At 48.3% G+C, this 14,954-nt stretch overlaps 1 protein-coding gene across 4 annotated transcripts in view; it reads left to right on the top strand.

The window, feature by feature from the left end:
* Window positions 1-14,954, top strand: part of FERMT2 (FERM domain containing kindlin 2) — a 931,620-nt gene that overhangs the window by 345,854 nt on the left and 570,812 nt on the right. For all 4 annotated transcript variants that reach the window (XM_069637580.1, XM_069637578.1, XM_069637581.1 and 1 more), the window contains one exon: window positions 12,412-12,546. In XM_069637580.1, the coding sequence (XP_069493681.1) occupies window positions 12,412-12,546 (135 nt within the window). The remainder of the gene's footprint in view (window positions 1-12,411; window positions 12,547-14,954) is intronic.

A 14,954-nucleotide genomic window follows, 5' to 3' on the forward strand; every position in this document is an offset into this window, starting at 1 on the left:
CAATTGCCTAGCACCGGTGGCAGCGCGGCTGCGCCTGCAGGGGATCCACGTCTACCCCTACCTGGACGTCTGGCTCATCCGAGCAAGGACAAGTGAACTCGCCGTCGAACACACAGCAAAGACCGTCCGGCTGCTCACGGACCTGGGATTCTCCATCAACTTCCCCAAATCCCACCTGGTCCCATCGCAGGTCGCACTGTTTCTGGGAGCCAAGCTTGACACAGTAGCGCGATTGGCCTCGCCGTCGGAGGAAAGGACGAAGGCCATCCTGGGCAAGGTTCAGCGTCTGCTGGCCATGGACGTGGCCAGGGTGAGGTCCATCAAGTCCCTTCTCGGAATGACGTCCTCGTGCATCTATCTGGTGCGCCTGTGCAGGCTTCGGATGCGTCCCCTACAGGAGTTCCTTGACACCCGTTGGATGCAAGCGGTGGGCAGCTTCGAGGACTGGATCTCGCTCAACGAGGCTTTCCACCAAGCAATGCGCACGGGTGCCCCACCACCGGATCTCGCAGCGAGCACGGACTTTCAGGCCCCAGCACACCAGGTGACTGTGACGACGGATGCCTCCCTGGAGGGGTGGGGAACGCACACCGGAGATCTTCACGCGAGAGGCCTTTGGCTCCCGGAGGAGAGGCCACTCCACATCAACATACTGGAGCTCTGAGCAGTGTTCTGGGCCCTCAAGCTGTTCCTCCCATCCCTCAAGGGCAAGGTGGTGAGGATCTTCACCGACACCACCACCAAGATGTTCTACATCCAGAGGCAGGGAGGAACCAGATCCCCAGCCCTATCGAAGGAAGCCCAGGATCTGCCGACTCACTCATTGGGGAGCTGTGCTCGTGCCACGAGTGGGAACTGCGCCAGGATCAAGTGGATCTACTCTTCCAGCGATGGGGCAAACCCCAGATCGACCTGTTCGCGACGGCAACGAACTCCAGTGCCAGAGGTTCACCAGCAGGTTTCCCCAGCAAAGGAGCATGGGCGATGCCTTCTCGTTCCCCTGGGACGGCCTGTTCCTGTATGCATTCCCTCCGTTGCTGTTGCTGCTCCGACTCATCAACCAACTCAAGAGGTCCCGGTGCAGGATGATCTTCGTCGCACCGGCGTGGCCGAGACAGATCTGGACTTGTCAGTGTCCCCATCAGTCAAACTGTCGACGGACGCAGATCTTCTCTCCAGAGAGGGAGGTGCCATTCTTCATCACGACCCGGAGTCGCTGAACTTTGAAGGCCTGGCTCCTGCAGCACTAGAGTTTGGAGGGTATGATATCCCGGCGGACTGCAAGGAGGTTCTAGCAAGGGCCAGGGCGGCCTCAACTCTCAAGTGCTACAGACACAAGTGGAAGAGGTTCTATGTCTGGTGCTGTGCACAGAGGATTAACCCTCTACGGATTACGTCCCCTCAAGTGCTACTGTATCTACTGTCGCTGGCCAAGGCGGGACTAGTGCATGCTTCCATCAAGATGCACGTGGCAGCGATTTCCCGATACACCAGAACTACAGGACGGCCATCCCTGTGGTCCCATCGCCGGGTGAAGGAATTTATGAAAGGACTGTTCCGTTTGTTCCCGCCGGTGAGGACTCCGGCCCTGGTGTGGGAGCTCAACATGGTACTGACAAGATTCATGGGGCCGCCATTCGAGCCTCTGCATTCGGCACCGTTGAAGTTTCTGTCGTGGAAGACAGCATTTCTTGTGGCCATCACCTCCGCATGAGTGGGAGAGATCCAGGCGCTATCCTGCAAGCCTCCATACTTGACTTTCCACGAGACGAGGGTGGTGCTGAAGACGCACACCTTCTTTTTGCCCAAGGTGCCGTAGGACTTCCATCTCAACGAGCCCTTGGTGTTACCAGTTTTCTTCCCATCGCCTTCGTCGCCGGCCGAGAGGACTTTGCGCTCGCTGGATGTAGCTAGAAAGCTGAAGTTCTGCGTGGACCGCACGAAGAGTCTTTGGACGATGTCACAGCTGTTTGTGAACTTTGGACCTGTGAACCAAGGGAAGGCCCTCTCGAAAGCTTCCATTTCAACATTGCTCTCCGGCTGCATCATGCTCAGTCACCGGTTGGCAAACCCACCGGTGCTCGGCCGTCCGAGAGCCCATTCGACCAGAGCGATCGCTGCTACCACAGCGTTCTTGTCTGGTGTGCCCCTGCTGGACATCTGCAGGGCTGCTACGTGGAGGTTGACTCACACCTTCACTAGATTCTACTGCGTCGACCGGGATTCCAGGGAGGAGTCAAGGGTTGGCCAAGCAGTGCTGTGCAACCTGTTCGCCTGAAGGTGGGCCTGGTGAGGAGGTAAGAGTTGCTTAATGTTGAGTTTATGTGATGCTTAATATTGAGCCTTTGCCACCTCCTGTGGTTTTGCATGTGTGTACTGTTATGTGTTCTTATATCCATGAGCATGTGAATCCATGCCAGACCCCATGCTGGAGAAGGAACAAGTTACTTACCTGTAACTGATGTCCTCCAGCATGGGTCTGGCATGGATTCACATGCGAACCCTCCCGCCTACCCCTCTGCGGCTCTTCACTTGGTCATACTGCCACTTCACGTGCTATCAATTCTGAAGATGGCTGCCAGAGGCGGGGCTTAGGTAGAGGGCAGTCATTGGCTGTGGTCAGTATGACGCAGAGACCAGTGATTGGTTACTTCTAAGAAAGACAGATCAGAAACGAAACTGATAAAGATTTTTTTCTTTACCGAGGATTCCCAGCCTGACGACAGGGAATATTCATGAGCATATGAATCCATGCCAGACCCATGCTGGAGAACGACAGTTACAGGTAAGTAACTTGTTCCTTATTCTATTCCAAAGCAGAGTCCGTGAATTATACAAAGTAGACTAGTCCGGTTCACTATTTGTGGGGGATGGGGAGAGTCGATCGGTCATTGCGCTTGAATAGGGATAATGGTCTTCCAATTTCAAATTATCCCTCTGTTTGGTACAACATACTGACATGGCAATCCTATTGGGTGTGCTTTGCTGATCCATTGCACCTCAATACCCTTCCATCACAGCTCACAGGACTCCACCCTCTCCCTTCTATTGTTCAGTGTTTGGCAGCTGGAGGACTAGCCTTCAGTGCCATGGATATTATGGGGATGTGCCCTGTCTCATTCAAGGCAGCCTTGAGATGTCTATTGAATACATGTTTGACTGTTTCTATTTGGATAAAGCATTATTTGCTAAAGTTTAATCTTTACCGGATGGAAATAATTGTAGTTATGGAGGTTTGACTGGGGTGAAGCCAGGAGGAGAGTGTGAGATGTCATTGATTTAACTCTTTATTTGGCCAACCATAACATGCATGCACCATTTTCAATAGTAGTTAAGGCTAGGCATTTATCATTTCTGGCAGCAGAGTGTTTATTCATGTCACAGCTGTCCTTGAATCACTTGCCATGTTTTTGTCTGCTTGTGCTGTGTCAAGTTGTCTGTACGACTAACACAAAACCCTCAACTGGTGCAGAATGCTGCTGCTAGAATGCTTCAAACATATTTATGCAGGCCATCATGGCTTTTAAACTGTTGCAGTGACAAAGGGCCTCGGTTTCATCAGCCCAGCATGTTAAGCTAGAGGGTTCAATGCATATCCTGAGGTCATCTGTGGATCTTCATTTCACTATGCAAAGTGTTTCATCCAGTGGTATGGGCTTTGCCTACTTAAGTGAGTTCGGCCCATAGATGTAAGATGCATACTGATTTTCCTGTTCCAGACTAGTTGTGAGGCCTATCCTTTCCCTATGACTTTGTCCTGGTATCTTTGTTAGTCGCCTTTATGTTTTGTATTTCCTGCCGCCACACCAGAGTGACTGTCTTTTTTTAAAACTCATTTCTTATTAGTCTTCTTCATAATACAAATCGTCAACAATCAACAATCCCAACTCTCCCTCCTTCCCCCCCCTCTTTCTCCCTCCCCCTCTTCCTGGGGAGGAATACAGTTTTTATCTTCACAACCTCTTTTATGCGGGCACCAGTGGATCATGTCGCTTTACAAATACGTCGGTACCTGGCCCAAATGTTTCGTAAATGTCTCTTGTTGCCCCTTCAATTTGTAAGTTACCCATTCTAGGGCCACAAAATTCCACACTTTGAGGAGCCATTCGTATATCGTAGGTGCGGACTTCTATTTCCATTGTTGAGTGATTACCAGCCATGCACCTCTCAACAGTGTCATAAAGCCTCTTTTTTTGATTCTGTGTAGATTTCCCTGGTCCCGATTCCCAAATTCCACACATCCATACTCTGTCCTTGGGTTGTATCACACCATGTGTCATTACCCTCTGTTTACACACTACATCCCAAAAGTGCTTTGTCAGACATTCCCACCAAATGTGTCTCCAATCTCCCCTCACTTTGCATGCCCTCCAACAATTTTCAGAGGAAGACGAACATTGCATAAGTCTTTTGGGCATAGCATGCCACTGGAGAAGCACCTTCTGCCACATTACCCTCAACTGTATGAATCTGGTTAGCTTTGGTATGATACCCACGTGTACTCCCACTGCTTCCTTGTTAGCTCCTCCCCTAATGTCCTGTCCCACCGCTTCATATAATTACACTGTATGGTTTCTTCCTGATTATTCAAATAACTATACAAATTCGAAACTAATTTCCTTGAGCCGGCATCGGTTGTTAAATATATCTCAAATGGTGTTGGTTGTCTGGTAGCCGCCTCTTTGGTGTTAGGAGTTGGCAACCAATGTTTCAAATGGGCATATTCATATCTATCGCTCTCCCTCAACCCCAAAACCTACATACAGTCCTCAATTGCTCTGACAGTATATCCTTGGTACATATCTCAGATAGTTCTGCCCCCTGCCTCCTCATTTGTTATAAGCTCTTGGCTCGATCCCCGGTTGAAACTCCGGATTCCCAAACATTTGATGGAACTGGGAGGGGGTAACCGTTAGTGCTCCTCTCTTGACAGCCTTATCCCATATCTCAGTGCCCACCCCAATCACTTCATTAATCTTGACATTGTGATGTCTATGCTATTTATTCATCCACAATAATCCTGAAAGCTGGGAGCCCGCAACCGGTCTATCCTGCTGTGACCTTATGCTCTGTGGACTCTCAGATAGCCATTCCTTCACTACCCTCAGTTGGGCTGCTTCATAATATTTACGGAAATGTGGAAACGCCAGGCCTCCATTGTTTTTTGGAGCCGTCGGGGTAGACATCGACACCCTCTGTGTTTTGCCTTTCCATAATGTTGTTACTATTTTGCTAAATGCATTAAAAAAGTACTTTGGGACCCTGATGGGCATCACCTGAAATTGATACAGCAATCTCTGTAGTACCATCCTTGTAACTGCCACCATTCGCCCCCACAATGTTAAGGGATTCCATTTAGTAAATTCTCTTTTTTAAAAATGTTCTCCAATAGTTGTGGTTCATTTGCCCTATATATTCGGGTTAGCGATTGTCGTAAATGTGATCCACAGGTACTTTATCCCTAAAGCCGCCTTTTTTAACTGTTTCCAATGCCAACTTATCAAAAGTGCAAGGATTCATCGTTAAGTTCAATAAGTCCGACTTTTATTTATTTTTAGTCCAGAAATCCTCCCGAACTCATTCAGTTCCTTAATGAGGGTGCTGGGTTCGAAAGCGACATCAACATGTCATCTGCAAATGCCATTGTTTTATGTTCTCGGCCCGCCATCGCTATAACCTTCACCTGATCTGCCCTCCGAATACGTGCCAATAGTGGCTCTAAATAAATCGCATACAACAATGGCGATAGTGGGCATCCTTGTTTTGCACCTCTTTCCAAAATTATTGGTTTAGAGAGCGTTCCGTTCACTGCTACCCGGAGTGTCGGAGACCTATAATTCACCTGTACCATTTGGATAAAGCCTGGCCCAAACCCCATATGTTCCATTGTTGTAAATAATTGAGGCCACTCCACCCTATGTAAGGCCTTTTCCGCGTCAAGCAACACAAGCACTGCTGGCACCTCATGTATTCCTGTCATTTCTATGAGGTGGCACAACCTTATCACATTGTCAAGTTTGCCTGGTCGGTACACATCCTGATTGGTCCCGATTAATCAATGACTGCTGTTAGGCAAGAGTGTATGCAGTACCCTTTGGGTGCACAACAACCCTGTCCTCCTGGCAATAGGAACCCAACCTTTGGTATAAGTCTGTACTACACAGGTTGGTAGCGTGTTGAGCGGCCAGGCTTATCTCAAGAGGGGTCTGTGTGAGCTCTAGGGGAGTTAGAGGTTCATGACAAGTATTCAAATAAACTGGTACACACAAGGTTGCGTGATTAAATAATTATTAATTTAACAGCTAGTTAGAGTAAGTGTTCTTCAGAACGGGCAATAGAACAGAGACACTCAAGTACACTTCAGAAATACACATTCTTAAGATGTCTAAATCAGCAAGTACCCATTTGGGATGGCCCACACATTACCTACACCCTCATGTGACTTCAATAGTTAGGGTGCTGAGGACATTAATATATCACTGTTGCGTTTAGAATCGGGGGTAGGAATATGTCAAAGGGAAAAGGGTTATTTAGAACAACAGAAGAGATCACACAAATATTCTGAAGCAGGTAAGTACTTTTGGTAACCCCAATGCAAAATGAGTTAACCACTTCCTGGAAGGAAGGCACAACACCTAAGCAGAGGAGAGAAGAGTCATTCAGGGAGCCAGGCTAGGTAATGTTAAGTTAGCAAAGGTCAAGGTGTACTGAAGGACTTCTTGCAGGTAAGAAAGTCTTGCACAATGTTTTAGAAGTCTTTGTAGAATAGAAGAATTTCAAAGTAGGGCCACAAGCTGATTAGGCTTGTGAGGTAAAGAAGCTGTTAGCAACTCTACAGAGGCAACCGAGAAAAGTCTCCCACGAGGACAAGCAAGGTGGCACAAAAAGAGGTAAGTTCTCTCAGACTTTACAGTACCTTTAGGTTGAAGAAAATTGCAGCAGATGACTGCTGTTCTTGTGCAGCTCTGCAGGTCCTGGTGTGGGGACAGGAGGATGTACTTCTGGGGACTCCTGCACTACAATGGGACAGTCACTGCTCGCAACCGGCAATCTTCGAACAAGTGGCACTTCAGTGTTTCAGCTGCTCACGTCTACCGCAAATAGCAACAACGCGGTTCCTGACTGTCAATTGGCTTTCCTTGCAGCTTGGTCGGCCCTATTGCCTGGGAGTCCGGAGGATCTTACTGGAGCTCTTGACCAGCTTTAAAGCAATGCACACAATCTGGTGTCCCTCTCCCTGGCTATTCGGTTCCAGCGGCGACTGCAGTGGAATTTCAACCAGCTCTGATAGGATGTTCAGGTGGCTTACTTGCGAGTTGATTGGTCCCACCAACTCAAAGGGAGAAGTATTCCTTGCAGGGGCTTCTATGTCGATAAAAATTTGGAGTTTCAGCACAGTAGTAGGGCTTCACCTGGCAAACCAATGGTCCAGGAGTTGCAGCAGGCGTCCTCTTCAAGTTATTCTTCGGATTCCTTCGTCCAGTGGTCGACTCTGCCTTCCAAGCCAAAAAGCCTTGCCTTTTATTCAGGTTTCTCCCATTCATTCCAGCCTAGCTATCAGTCACCCTTGTCGGACAGCCAGCCGGCCAATCACTTAAGAGTGCATTCCTGTCTCCTAGGAGACTAAGCACAGGGAGTTTCGGGCACTTCCCTCGCTTCTTGCCCCGCCAGACACCATGGAGCCAAAGGTAGGCTTCACCCGTGAATCCTGCTAAAGGCAAAATGAACAAAGTTTGGCGCGCAGAGTAAATCTCAAGAAGGACCTATCCACAAAGAAATGGCAGAAAAAGACCGGGCCATTTTGACAAAAATGTCACCCTTAGGTGCTTTACTGCAGCTGCAAATGCACACCACGATAGTTAAAAGTAAACCGCTGCCACCAGCCATTCATTGAGGAGAGGGTAACATAAAATTGTTACATGAGAAGTTAGACAAAGGGAGACTAACCCCTCCAGCACCCTATTGTAAGATAGTGCGTGTTGGGTCTAGAAAGTTACAAATGTAAGTAAAGTCAATTTCACTTTGCTGCTCTTGGCAACAGTAGTTTATCCAAGAGAAGGTATTTAAACCTTGGGAAATCTGAGACTTCCCTGTGCCACTGCACTGAAGGTGCTGTGAAACACAATGTAAAAGATGATGCCTATGGAGTTTGTCAGACTCCATGACCAAAAGAAACAGAGTTTGAAATCACATTAAAATAGATGAGTGGGGGAAAAAGGGTCTCGCTCTCTCCAGGTTAAATATTCAAGTCCTCAAAATCCAGGAAAGTTGCTGGTAGTCTGAGGTAGAGGGGAATTAGCACGTTTCTGAGAATTCTCCCGAACAACGGCAATAGCCGTGTCCTTGCATTAGCTAATATCTTTGCATATAATTTAGCATCTAAATTTATCAACTCAATCGGGCGATAGGATCCTGGGAGTAGTGGATCCTTAAACGATGAATGAGGCAAAATTGGTAGTATTTGCAAAACAGAGTATTGCCCCCATCATTTTAAGTGTTGAATAGTTTAATAAATTTGGGTATTAAAATGTCTTGGTATTTTTTTAAAGAAGCTGTCTGGGTATCCATCCAGGCCCGGAACCTTATTATTCGGATGGTATTTGATTGCACTTCTTACCTCCTCTACTAAATATGCCCCAACCACCTCTGATATTCGGGGGAGGTTTAATTTATCAAAATACTTCTCTCGAGTATCCATTGATCTATCATCTGACGTGTATAGACTCTGATAATAGTTCCTTAATATCTCCCTCATCTCCTCGTCCCTCGTGTTTATCTTTAAGTTTCATAATTATTTTCCTGACCCCTGTTGCCTTTAGTTGTCTTGCTAAAAGCTTGTCAGCCTTATTGGTCTGTATATAATATCGATGTTTTATAAATAATGATCGTTCTGCCTGTCTGCTCCGTAGCCTCCCCAACTGCCCCTGCACGTCTAAATGCTAATCGGACACTTTGTGGGATTTTGCACCATATCTCCTTGTAGCATCTTTAATATACCCTCCAGTTCCTCCTCCCATCTAAGTCTTTGTCTATCCGTGTCTGCTTTCAGGACTATTATTAAATTCCCCGTATTCACTGCCTTAAATGCATCCCAAAACTCTGTTGGGGAGGTGTCCCCACTGTCATTGTCGTCAAATAATTATATCTCCTCTCATTGTTTCTGTTACTGGGTCTTGTATCAGTTCTCTTGGGAATCTCCATTTCCATAATCCCCCCACTTGTACAGCCCTGTATGAAAGTTGCCCACACAGAGGCATGGTCAGTTAGAGAGATAGTTCCCACTTCTATCTCCTGTGTCCTGCACACTAGGCCTGTAGATGCCCAAATATAATCAATTCTTGATAGAGAATTGTGTGCGTGTGACTAGTACGTCTACCCCGACTGCTGTCCTCCATGCACCTCCATAAATCTTGTAAAGCCAGAATCCCCATTTATTTTTAAGTGCTATGGAGGGAGCATGTGACCCCGCCTGTGCCCGCATGCTCCGATCAATCTTAGGGTCCCAAGCCATATTGAAATCTCCAGTTAAAACAATTTCCTCTGTGGCAAACCTTTATAACGTTGAGGAGCCCCCCTCAAAAAAAACATCCTGTCCCGTATTGGGAGAGTATATAGTGGCGATAGTCCTCTTCGTTTATCCAATGTAAGATTTATAAAGACTTATCGTCCCTCCTTATCCACCAGGGATCCTTCCACTCGCGCCCCTACCTTATCACTTATTGCTATCATTACCCCCGCTTTTTTCTCCCTTGCGTTGGCCTGATACATTTGAGTGTACCCTCTTATTTTCAATATCCCCTTGTCTGCCCTCCTTATGTGTCTCTCTTGATACTTCAATATATCAACCTTCTACCCTCTCATATGTTCCACCTTTCTCCTCTTGACAGGGGAATTCAAACCCCTCAAATTATATGGGAGTACTTTCAAGGATCTCATTCTGTTAGATAGTAAAATGCTGCTTGGCTACCCTCAGAGTCCTTCATCTGCACCATGGTCCCCCCCCCCCCCCCCACCCGATATGTTTGCTCTGGCGACTTGCACGCAGTACCTGGCCCTCATTCAAACCCAGAGACGCAGACCTGAGGAATCATAATCCCCACTCAATTCCAATTGCCCCCCCCGTTTTCCCTCCCCTGGCCATTATCCGCTCCAATCGTGTTGCTTTGGCCTCCTATCAAATCTAAATGTTCTCCCCTTATTCATCCACTTCCTTCCTCTTTACCTAGTCAGTGTGGGCCCCCTCACTTCCTTAAGCACTCGGGTCTTACGTTCCCTACCACCTTTCTTTTGCAGAGTTTTCCAACTTTCCGGCCGTCTGGACCCTCTACTGTTACTACTGGATCCTACTCGCCCGTCCACTTCTTCCTCTTGTAAGTTATGGATCCGTTCCCCTTATTCATGTCAAGATTCTATATTGTCGTCCTTCCCATGCAAACAATAGCCCGAATGGAAACGTCAATTTGTATTCGATTTGTTTTGCGATTATAAATCTCACTACCGAACCCATGCCCCATCTCTTTTGAAGTGTTATCTGTGCCAGGTCCTGATAAAATTCTATTTCTTCCCCGTTGACTCGCAATTGTCTTGCCGTTCTTGCATTCCAAAAATTCTGTTCTTTCTTGTTATGACTTTACCGCCACTAGGACATCCCGCAGAAGTGAGCTTGAGCCCACCGCTATCTTGGAGCCCACCCTTTGGTATCTGTCCACCTGCACCGCCACTGCTGGTTCTTCTGCCAATACTTCTGCGAACAGTTGTTGGACCTTATTCTTTAAATCTTTGTCCTCCACCGTTTCAGGAAGATTTGTATTCAAACACTTGATCTCCTGGAGCGATTTTCCAAATCTTCACATTGGATTTCTAAATTACTTGCAAGAGGGGACAAATGTTCAACCGCTTTTCACTTTTTTTTTAGTCTTCTTCAATGTGCTGGACCACCTTCTCCAGAGTATCCATTCTTCCCTCTAATTTCGCCACATCCAATTTAGTTTCTTGACCTGTTGGCTTCATTACATCCTTTAAAGCTTGAAATTGCGTCTGGAAGGAAATTAGAATTGTTCCCGACATTCTTTAAACCTTCCCGTCAAGTCCTCTTTGTTAATTGCCATAACTCCCCCATCACTCCCTTTTTGTGTCTGTGGATGTGTTTCGAGGGGAATCCTCCCTCCTTTTCGGATGTCCTCCATCCGGGGTCCACAGTTCTTTAAGGTTCTTTGCTCACTTGCCTTGGGGGATATGTTGGGTCGCCCTACCCCTTTCACTCTGGTTTTAGATATAAGGGCCATACCTAAGTCTCACCCTCCCTCCCCCGTTCAGGGCCTTCAATAGGGTGTTTGTCCGGCTGTTTCCGTATCTCTCCTTAGCCTTGCTAGCTTTTTATTTTTCTCCTTCTTCATCACCCACACAGCCATCACACCCTGCTTTTCCGCCCTACCCTCGCTGAAACCAAACCAGTCACCCTTGCTGGGGATTCCTTATTCTATTGTCCGTGTGAAAACATGAGGGGGGGCCTTTCTCACTTCTCTTCCAGCCCCCTCTCCAGAGGTGACGCTAATTCATTAGGTGGGCATGCTTCCCGTGGGACTTGTAGCCCGTACCTTATTCCCTCATTTATCTGGTTTGGGGCCGCTCGCGCTGACGTTTCCTCCTCCCAGAAGTTCCTTCCCTTGAACGGTCACTCGAACGTCCTGTCTCTAAGACCGGACCTTCATGCCTGCTCCTGCCGCCTCTCGTATGCACTGTAGGTTTGCTGGTGAGCCTCTTGCTGCCGTCTCAGCACAGGCAGCCTCCTTCCCAGCACGATGACGCTCAGGAGGCCCGTGGAGATCTGCTGGACCCAACAGGCTCAGGCTCCCCGGCATCCGGGCACAGGCTTCTGCTCTTTACAGTGTTGCGGCACTGCCCCGCCTACTGTGTCGCGCTTCGGTACTTCCCAATACTGCTTTATTCGTTTGTGTCTCTAGCCTTCACTGCTGTTCCTGGGGGATATTGCTGCTTGCGTTGGCCCTTAATCCATTTGTTTATTGGAGCCCCAACACAATTGGAATCTTTATTGTTCGCTTATTATGCGGCCGGTGGGGAGACGTGTTTACTCACGCCTTCCACTGCCGGCCGCCATCTTGGAATCATGACTGTCTTTTAACACTAAATTTAGATAATGTTTTCAATGCAAAGATTTGTATTACAATGCTGTCCTTTATCTCCTATTGCATTTCTGGAATTGCCAACCACTTATATGTTCACCACATCCTCCCATGGTATTGTTGATTTTAACTCAATATGGCATGCATGCATGCATGCATGTTTTTATTTTTTTAACAAAATTGTCTATTTTTATAAAGTGCAAATGCAATATTTCTTCCATTGTTTCCACTGACATCTTTTAAAATAAAAATGTAATGCTTATTTTAGTACCACATCAACAAACTCTCAATAATATCATCGGAAAATCACTACAACAACAGTGAGAAGGAGGTGGATGAGGTTGATGCTGCCCTTTCAGATTTGGAGATCACTTTGGAAGGAGGAAAAACTTTAACTGTTCTGGTAAGGTAATTTCTTTTTGGCTAAACTATTATATACAAATTAGGGAACTGCATTTCCAGTTGCGTTTTTGTTGCTGTGAATGTATAGGTCATTGATAATTATAACAAAACTACACTTTCATTCGATGAAATCACCTCTCTTCCTTCTTTCCTCTCTTCCTCCCTCGCCCTTCCCCCTTCTCTCTCGCCCTTCCCCCTTCTCTCTCGCCCTTCCCCCTTCTCTCTCGCCCCCTTCCCCCTTCTCTCTCGCCCCCTTCCCCCTTCTCTCTCGCCCCCTTCCCCCTTCTCTCTCGCCCCCTTCCCCCTTCTCTCTCGCCCCCTTCCCCCTTCTCTCTCGCCCCCTTCCCCCTTCTCTCTCTCGCCCCCTTCCCCCTCCCTCTCTCGCCCCCTTCCCCCTCCCTCTCTCGCCCCCTTCCCCCTCCCTCTCTCGCCCCCTTCCCCCTCCCTCTCTCGCCCCCTTCCCCCTCCCTCTCTCGCCCCCTTCCCCCTCCCTCTCTCGCCCCCTTCCCCCTCCCTCTCTCGCCCCCTTCCCCCTCCCTCTCTCGCCCCCTTCCCCCCTTTCTCTCGCGCCCCTCGCCCCCCTTTCTCTCGCGCCCCTCGCCCCCCTTTCTCTCGCGCCCTTCGCCCCCCTTTCTCTCGCGCCCTTCGCCCCCCTTTCTCTCGCGCCCTTCGCCCCCCTTTCTCTCGCGCCCTTCGCCCCCCTTTCTCTCGCGCCCTTCGCCCCCCTTTCTCTCGCGCCCTTCGCCCCCCTTTCTCTCGCGCCCTTCGCCCCCCTTTCTCTCGCGCTCTTCGCCCCCCCCTTTCTCTCGCGCCCTTCCCCCCTCTCTCTCGCCCATCTTCTTGGCCTGGCTGCCAATACATCCCCGCTTCCCCTGGGTGCACTCACTGACTTTTGCAGGCATATTCTCTTGCTGTAAGCTGGCCGCATTTGTTCGGCGTCTCTGCTTTTTTGGTTTCTGTCCCGCGGTACCTGCTGGGCTATTCTGCTTTGTCTTCAGGCTCCGGTTAAGTGAAGGCTGCCTCCAAACACCTGCGAACGCCGGTGAGCCCTCTATTGGCTTCTGGCGTTCCTGCAGCATGTTACTTGTTGCGTTCTGCTTCCCTGTCTTCATTATTGAGCCACTCTGCTCCATAGCTCCATCACCAGCCTCAGTCTCTCGGCACGTTCCGAGATGGGCAGCTTTCTCTCTCTCCGATCAGCTTTAAATCTCCCAGCACAGGTATTTGCTCGCAATGACTAGAGCACTTCCTATATTCCTGGCTTTCCTCGATCTGCATTCCTCCGTTCATCTTCCTCGTTGCAGTTCTACGGTAGTTATGGGAATGGAAGTACATTCTTGAATTCTTATAGGTAAAGTCTGTCGAATTGTTCCTAAAGGTAAGTCAGTTGTAGATGACCTGCATACATCTCCCATTACGTATTCAGCATCTTTTCTAAGTGGATGAGGAGAGGTGTTGCAGTAAGCCATTAAGGCATTAGGTAGCGATGGGGCATCCTCAAAAGCAGGGGATACCATGTCTCATCTGATGGCGCCATGATATCCTCCCGGAGGTTGTCTCCCCCATGTGATCCTCCCTCATGTAGCCGCCTGAGGATAAGGATCAGGTAGCGGCTGCCATCCCCTGGTCACATGGGGAGATGTCACTTTCGGGAAAGGAGTGATGACACGATCGGATTCATCACAGCACCCTCTCACTTAACTCCTCTCCTGGAGGCCATTTTCATATTACTTTAACACAGGAGTGTAACGTGAGAGCTCATAAGGACTTTGAGGGAGTATCACATTTGAATCTATGAAAGATACTAATGCTGGAGATCTATACTTAAAGGCGACTAACTTTTTTTTCTCAGGCACTGTTTTTTTTGCAGTTTACCCAACAGCATTTGAATCTATGGCGGAGGTTTAAATGAAAGGCTCTCGTCATGCCATTAGGCTGCGCAGGGCCACCTGTTGGAGCCTTTTCTGCACTAAAGTGTTCTTGGTGATGCAGTGGAACTTTGTGTAAAGGTGTATACTCTATACATGTGGCTGCCCTGCAGATGTCGTGGAGCAACACCCCCGCCAAGACCACCACTGTGGAAGACCTAGCCCCTGTGGAATGCACATTCTATGAAGTCCCTGAACACTTTTAAATAACACTGAAGCTAATATTTAATTGTTGAAGATATTCTCTGGATTTTTGACTTTCCGGTTCCTGAGCCCCTATCCTGACCTGTCTACAGCTGGCTCTTAGACCACTAGGGTCCCTCTTCTGCCTCTGAGAAAACTCATGCTATAGACTAGGGAAGAACTTTGAGCCTCCTTCTCGAACCCACTACCACACGCTCCCAGAGTATTACACCCCAGAACATACCTCTCCAGCCATTCACCACCCACCTTCGCACCCTCATTCTCGAACTAATTGCAA

The sequence above is a fragment of the Ambystoma mexicanum genome, chromosome 14 (genome assembly GCF_040938575.1).
Source record: "Ambystoma mexicanum isolate Mex_15411 chromosome 14, UKY_AmexF1_1, whole genome shotgun sequence".
NCBI lineage: Eukaryota > Metazoa > Chordata > Amphibia > Caudata > Ambystomatidae > Ambystoma > Ambystoma mexicanum.